Source organism: Scardinius erythrophthalmus (assembly GCF_964197995.2).
Source record: "Scardinius erythrophthalmus genome assembly, chromosome: 20".
Classification (NCBI taxonomy): domain Eukaryota; kingdom Metazoa; phylum Chordata; class Actinopteri; order Cypriniformes; family Leuciscidae; genus Scardinius; species Scardinius erythrophthalmus.
The window spans coordinates 38,204,599-38,211,954 of record NC_138240.1 but is presented as its reverse complement, the minus strand read 5'-3'; the positions used below and the strand labels follow the sequence as shown (position 1 = coordinate 38,211,954).

Below are 7,356 nucleotides of genomic sequence, written 5' to 3'. Positions count from 1 at the left end.
TGTGGGTGTTTCAGGGAAGAGATAAAGCTGTTCAACATTAGCTTTGTTTTCACAGTGAGGAAGGCATCCGCTGCAGAAACGGGACGGTTAGAAGCATTCTTTAAGCTTTCTACGTGAGTTAGACAGTTGAATTAAGGCTTTTTAATACTTAGAATCTTGGACAATCGTTGTTTGGATTGTTTAAGTCTGTGGAGATGGATCTTCTGAACCTCATGAGGGAAATCGCTGCTTTTATTTTATTAATCCAGTGGAAAACTTCTGACAGCACTTCTCACAGTATCGTAAGTGACATAATCTCATAACAGAAATCATTTGACAATCTTCTGATCAGTAATTTACTAAATCATTGATTCCAGGTTGCAACGTGTCAACAAGGTAAGTGTTAAAGAACAAACTTTCTTTCTTTCTTTCTTTCTTTCTTTCTTTCTTTCTTTCTTTCTTTCTTTCAAGAACAAACTTTCTTTCTTTCTTTTTTCTTTCTTTCTTTCTTTCTTTCTTTCTTTCTTTCTTTCTTTCAAGAACAAACTTTCTTTCTTTCTTTTTTCTTTCTTTCTTTCTTTCTTTCTTTCTTTCTTTCAAGAACAAACTTTCTTTCTTTCTTTTTTCTTTCTTTCTTTCTTTCTTTCTTTCTTTCTTTCTTTCTTTCAAGAACAAACTTTCTTTCTTTCTTTTTTCTTTCTTTCTTTCTTTCTTTCTTTCTTTCTTTCAAGAACAAACTTTCTTTCTTTCTTTCTTTCTTTCTTTCTTTCTTTCTTTCAAGAACAAACTTTCTTTCTTTCTTTCTTTCTTTTTTTTTTCTTTCAAGAACAAACTTTCTTTCTTTCTTTCTTTCTTTCTTTCTTTCTTTCTTTCTTTCTTTCTTTCTTTCTTTCAAGAACAAACTTTCTTTCTTTCTTTCTTTCTTTCTTTCTTTCTTTCTTTCAAGAACAAACTTTCTTTCTTTCTTTCTTTCTTTCTTTCTTTCTTTCTTTCTTTCTTTCTTTCTTTCTTTCTTTCTTTCAAGAACAAACTTTCTTTCTTTCTTTCTTTCTTTCTTTCAAGAACAAACTTTCTTTCTTTCTTTCTTTCTTTCTTTCTTTCTTTCTTTCTTTCAAGAACAAACTTTCTTTCTTTCTTTCTTTCTTTCTTTCTTTCTTTCTTTCTTTCTTTCTTTCTTTCTTTTTTCTTTCTTTCAAGAACAAACTTTCTTTCTTTCTTTCTTTCTTTCTTTCTTTCTTTCTTTCTTTCTTTCTTTCTTTCTTTCTTTCTTTCAAGAACAAACTTTCTTTCTTTCTTTCTTTCTTTCAAGAACAAACTTTCTTTCTTTCTTTCTTTCTTTCTTTCTTTCTTTCTTTCTTTCTTTTTTCTTTCTTTCAAGAACAAACTTTCTTTCTTTCTTTCTTTCTTTCTTTCTTTCTTTCTTTCTTTCTTTCAAGAACAAACTTTCTTTCTTTCTTTCTTTCAAGAACAAACTTTCTTTCTTTCTTTCTTTCTTTCTTTCTTTTTTCTTTCTTTCAAGAACAAACTTTCTTTCTTTCTTTCTTTCTTTCTTTCTTTTTTCTTTCTTTCAAGAACAAACTTTCTTTCTTTCTTTTTTCTTTCTTTCAAGAACAAACTTTCTTTCTTTCTTTCTTTCTTTCTTTTTTCTTTCTTTCAAGAACAAACTTTCTTTCTTTCTTTCTTTCTTTCTTTCTTTCTTTCTTTCTTTCTTTCTTTCAAGAACAAACTTTCTTTCTTTCTTTCTTTCTTTCAAGAACAAACTTTCTTTCTTTCTTTCTTTCTTTCTTTCTTTCTTTCTTTCTTTCTTTTTTCTTTCTTTCAAGAACAAACTTTCTTTCTTTCTTTCTTTCTTTCTTTCTTTCTTTCTTTCAAGAACAAACTTTCTTTCTTTCTTTCTTTCAAGAACAAACTTTCTTTCTTTCTTTCTTTCTTTCTTTCTTTTTTCTTTCTTTCAAGAACAAACTTTCTTTCTTTCTTTCTTTCTTTCTTTCTTTCTTTTTTCTTTCTTTCAAGAACAAACTTTCTTTCTTTCTTTTTTCTTTCTTTCAAGAACAAACTTTCTTTCTTTCTTTCTTTCTTTCTTTTTTCTTTCTTTCAAGAACAAACTTTCTTTCTTTCTTTCTTTCTTTCTTTCTTTCTTTCTTTCTTTCTTTCTTTCTTTCTTTCTTTCTTTCTTTCTTTCTTTCTTTCTTTCTTCATTTCAATGCTGTAAATTATAAAAACTTCCAGAGTTTAAAGAAGGCCCTGAAGAGTTGTACAGACATCATGACCGGAACCCTTCACCCGTACATGCTCTGACTGCAGAACTGAGTGAATCTCAGTCCTCTCTCACTTTAAGATGGGCCATTAATGTCGACAGTAAGTCACAGCACATATTACACTATTACTATCATTTTAAATCAAGTATTTTTTATTTAGTTTTGTGTGTGTGTGTGTTTTTTTTTGGGGGGGGGGGCTCACAAGAAATTATAATTGTTGGAAATATGGACAATTAAAAAAAAATGAAACCCAAATATAATAGACTATACTCAACTGTGGGACATTAAACAAAACCTGGAAATTAAGATTTATTTGATGTAGTAGCTTACCAATAATAATTAACCTTTTAGGGCCCTATCTTGCACCCAACGCAAATGATTTTGTACACAACGCATCTATCATTCCTATTTTGCACTGGTGCTATTTTACAGTTTCAGAAAACAATCCCGCCACTGACCAGGAGAAACCTCGTCTAAAGTCAGCGGCGCGTTCAGAGGCTGTTTTAAGGGCGCATGCTCGGCCATAATGTAGCGTGTGCACAACACACACACACTTTACTTCTCTCATCTACACAGACGCAGCAGTTTTCATTTTTGCAAACCATCCATTACAGTTTTTCTGAATTGCTAAAACACTAAACCCCATTCTCTGAACCAAATTCTCAATAGTCTAAACTAATTTGTCGAATAAATCACTCTTTCTGTTAAAGGGGTGGTTTACTGCCTTTTTTCTTTGCTTGATTGTGTTTATGGGCTGCAATATAACATGTCTTCGTGTTTCGTTTGTTAAAAAACGCCTTATTTTTCATAAATTTCACCTTTATTGTAAGCCGCTTCCTCCTCTGTCATTTGAACGACCGGTTGACTTCCTGAGTCTATGAAACCACTCCCTCAGAAAGAGGCAATGGGCTCAGATTGGTTAGTTCGGCCGGTGTGTTGTAATTGGCTAAACTGCGTCCGGAATCTTCACGCCCATTACCTTTACGGGCGACAGTTGCATGTGCTCCGAACCCGGTCAAATGTAATGGTGTCAATATTGCCTCATCAGTTTGAGCCAGAATCAGACCCAGAGAGCGGTGATGAAGAGAGTCAAGCAGAACCTCCGCAAACACGGCCCTTACTAAACGTTTCTGAATGATAATTTTTTTTAATTATTATTATTTTCTCAAAGAATTTCCACACGCTGTTACTTGAAAATGCTACTGCTGTTTGTTAGCTTTTGAGATACGCTTTCCCCCTGATTAAACATTTAATATAACTGAATACATGACTGAGTAATACCGTTTTTTAAAGATATTGTTTTATTGATAGAATGAACAACCGTTTAACTATTAACAAAACTTACCGGTAGTTTACTCAGTTTGTCGTTTTCGTATGTGATAACAGCAGCTGAAGTTCGCTGTTGCGATAATTTTTTGAAGTTTGTACACGTTTCTTATACACACAAAATAACATCGAACTAACTAGCTACTATAACCAAACAGCTTTGGCATTGGTTTGCGTTCTTGATCAAATCAAAAAATTACGTCATAAAGTAAACATGGAAAATACGTTTACAAAATTTGTACATATTACAAATTCGGGTCCAAAATGTTTGTACGCATCTGTCATATACTAAAGCCAGCGCTGGCATTTTTTTACATCCTTGATAAAACTAAAACATTACGTCTTAAATTATACAGGCAAATACATTTAAAATGATTAAACCTTACTTGCAGGTTGTGGCCCAACAACTGCTGCCTCTGGTTTTAAAGCTGTAACTGCTTCATGTTGGAGTAATAGTTTCTTGTTGAATCCGGCATTGAACTCGTGTAGATTCTGGAAGCTGTCTTCCGTAAAATGTTCAGCACAGAGAGCTAAACTACGATTGTAATTGTCAGGAACATAACCAAACTTAAATTTTAACCATTGTTGACGAACTACAGCGTCTGTAGGAAGCCTGAACACAGAAGACCTGACGGCTACAGCTCTCCACTATAACTCCTCCTCTTCGACAGCAGAACATGTTCCGGAGGGAGGGTGGATGTAAATGTATGGGTTAGTTACGTATAAAACCCGGGAAGTATCTCGTTGTAGTCCCATTCGAGTCGTTTTTGTAGGCATTAAACTTCCTGATTTTTAAAAGACGATATCTCCGCTTGCGTTGAACTTTCAGCACAGCAACTTTGCAGATACTGTTCATGCACCAACAGCAACATTACACAGTATTTAAAATGAAAAAAGTGAAATAGCAATCAACCACCCCTTTAAACATTAAACAAGTTCAGATAGTTACAACACTGTTTGCAAATCTCATTCACTTTTTTTTTCAAAACTCTAAACACATTCTCACTTACTAAAACACATTTTGTACTGTGATGCACTTATGTTTCAAAATGCTAAACACAGGTAGGCGAAAGTTAAACACAGCTGCAACACAATTGTCATCATTTACACACAACGACTCAAAATTGTTCACACTTATTTCTAATGATGTGACCAAACCAGCTGTGTATCATACAAGTCAGTTCAGAGTCCCAACATTTACTCAAAATGTTGCACTGAATGTTGATACCAACAATGAGGGCTGTATTCCTCGATTAAAGTCGAGTACTCGATTTTTAAAAATCCTCGATTGCAATTTACCCGTGTCGAGTAACCGGCAAAATACCGGAAGTGGCGCGTTCCATAGATGAGAATCCATGAACTGCATTATTACACCGTTTTCTAAGGCTATGTACGGTGACCGGGAGGGGACATGTTCGGTTCACTTATTTTTGTCGTGGCCACAACATATAAACTCGTGGGAACGTGATATTAAGTCGTGGGAACGTCATAATATCTCGTGGGAACGTCATATTAAGTCGTGGCCACGAGATCATTTTGTTGAGGTAACGACATCATTATGTCGTGGCCACGCGATGCAAAGTCGTGGCCTCGAGATCATATGTTGAGGGAACGATATATTTTTCTCGTGGCCACGAGATCATTTTGTTGAGGTAACGACATCATTATGTCGTGGCCACGCGTTGAGGGAGCCACAGCGGCCAATACACCGTACCATAGACTGGGCTACAGCAGAGATGGAGATGACAGAAGAAATAACATTTTACTTTAAATTAGGAATGTCATATAAAGATATAGTGCGGTCTTTGGCATTAAGACATGGGTACGTTATAAAGATAAGCGCATTCTTAGACTTTTTTTGTCGCACGCATATTTAGGGACCGTCTCAAAATTACATGCGACATTGGCATAAACGTTTCTAACTTCAATAGCATTTGAAGACAATGACTTACAGTCATAAAACCAATTGTACATTGTTCACCCAGGTCTCATGTATGATGCACACCTTTTAGATTTTTAATATTTATTACAATAAACTGCTAAATCATATGCAAATATTGTAGGCCTATTTCACATACTGTATGGGATCATACACAAAATATGACAATATTTAAAGCTCAATATCATTTGAAGACAATGACTTAGTCATAAAACCAACTGTATATTGTTCATATAGGTCTCATGTATGATGCACACCTTTAATATTTTTGATATTTATGACAATAAACTGCTAAATCATATGCAAATATTGCTATGAATTTCACTACTGTATGGGATCATATACAGAATATGACAATATTTAAAGCTCAATAACATTTGAAGACAGTGACTTACAGTCATAAAACCAACTGTACATTGTTCATATCTCATGTATGATGCACACCTTTAATATTTTTGATATGTATGACAGTAAACTGCTAAATCATATGCAAATAATGCTATGTATTTCACTACTGTGTGGGATCATATACAGAATATGACCACATTTAAAGGTCAATAGCATTTGAAGACAATGACTTACAGTCATAAAACCAACTGTACATTGTTCATCTAGGTGTCAGGTATGTGGCAGTAGTGAAATATGCCTACAATATTTGCATATGATTTAGCAGTTTGTTGTCATAAAAATCTAAAAGGTGTGCATCATACATGAGACCTGGGTGAACAGTGTACAGTTGGTTTTATGACTGTAAGTCGTTGTCTTCAAATGCTATTGAAGTTAGAAATGTTTATGCCAATGTCGCATGTAATTTTGAGACGGTCCCTAAATATGCGTGCGGCAAAGTCTAAGAATGCGCTTCATGTGTCTTTCACTTATAACGTACCCATGTCTTAATGCCAAAGACCGCACTATATCTTTATATGACATTCCTAATTTAAAGTAAAATGTTATTTCTTCTGTCATCTCCATCTCTGCTGTAGCCCAGTCTATGGTACGGTTACAGTATTGGCCGCTGTGGCTCCCTCAACGCGTGGCCACGACATAATGATGTCGTTACCTCAACAAAATGATCTCGTGGCCACGAGAAAAATATATCGTTCCCTCAACATATGATCTCGAGGCCACGACTTTGCATCGCGTGGCCACGACATAATGATGTCGTTACCTCAACAAAATGATCTCGTGGCCACGACTTAATATGACGTTCCCACGAGATATTATGACGTTCCCACGACTTAATATCACGTTCCCACGAGTTTATATGTTGTGGCCACGACAAAAATAAGTGAACCGAACATGTCCCCTCCCGGTCACCGTAGCTATGCGGTATATTTACAATTATAATATTGTGAAATCAGTTAAATAAATCAGTTTAACTGGCTTTGATTCAGTTAAAAAAATATATGCGCTGTTTTTTTCTCCCACAGAGAAGCACGACGCTTTAATTATTTACATGCGTGCAGATTGTGTTAAAGTACCTCAGCTCCGTTCACAGTAAATGCTGCTCCACACACACACACACTCAGTCTCTGCATGTGCTGTTTGTTTAGGTTTTTTCCAATAATGTGCATTTGGGAACGCAAAACATCGGACGCGTGTTTCATAGTTGCAATGTCATAATTTATGCGTGGAGAATCTCGGGTTTCTCAAACTCCATCTCTGCGTGCTGTGAGTTTGTGTGGCTTATATTGTTCATCTGCACGCAGGGTGCGCCGTTTCACAAGATTCGAAACGCAGCTCATTTATAAATCTACGTCAAAACAGGAGACCACATAAGTATGTTTCTGAATATATTCAGAAATACATTCGCATATATTCTCATATGCGAATTGTTGTTCATCGCAATTTCAA

General features: G+C 35.0%; 1 protein-coding gene across 1 annotated transcript in view; it reads left to right on the top strand.

Moving 5' to 3' along the window:
* Positions 1–119: 119 nt before the first annotated feature.
* Positions 120–7,356, top strand: part of il17rb (interleukin 17 receptor B) — a gene marked incomplete at its 3' end in the record, with an annotated part of 18,014 nt that continues 10,777 nt past the window's right edge. Inside the window, exons 1-3 of the mRNA XM_081349566.1 lie at positions 120–281; positions 357–375; positions 2,209–2,337. Coding sequence (XP_081205692.1) covers positions 195–281; positions 357–375; positions 2,209–2,337 — 235 coding nt within the window. The 5' untranslated portion in view covers positions 120–194. The remainder of the gene's footprint in view (positions 282–356; positions 376–2,208; positions 2,338–7,356) is intronic.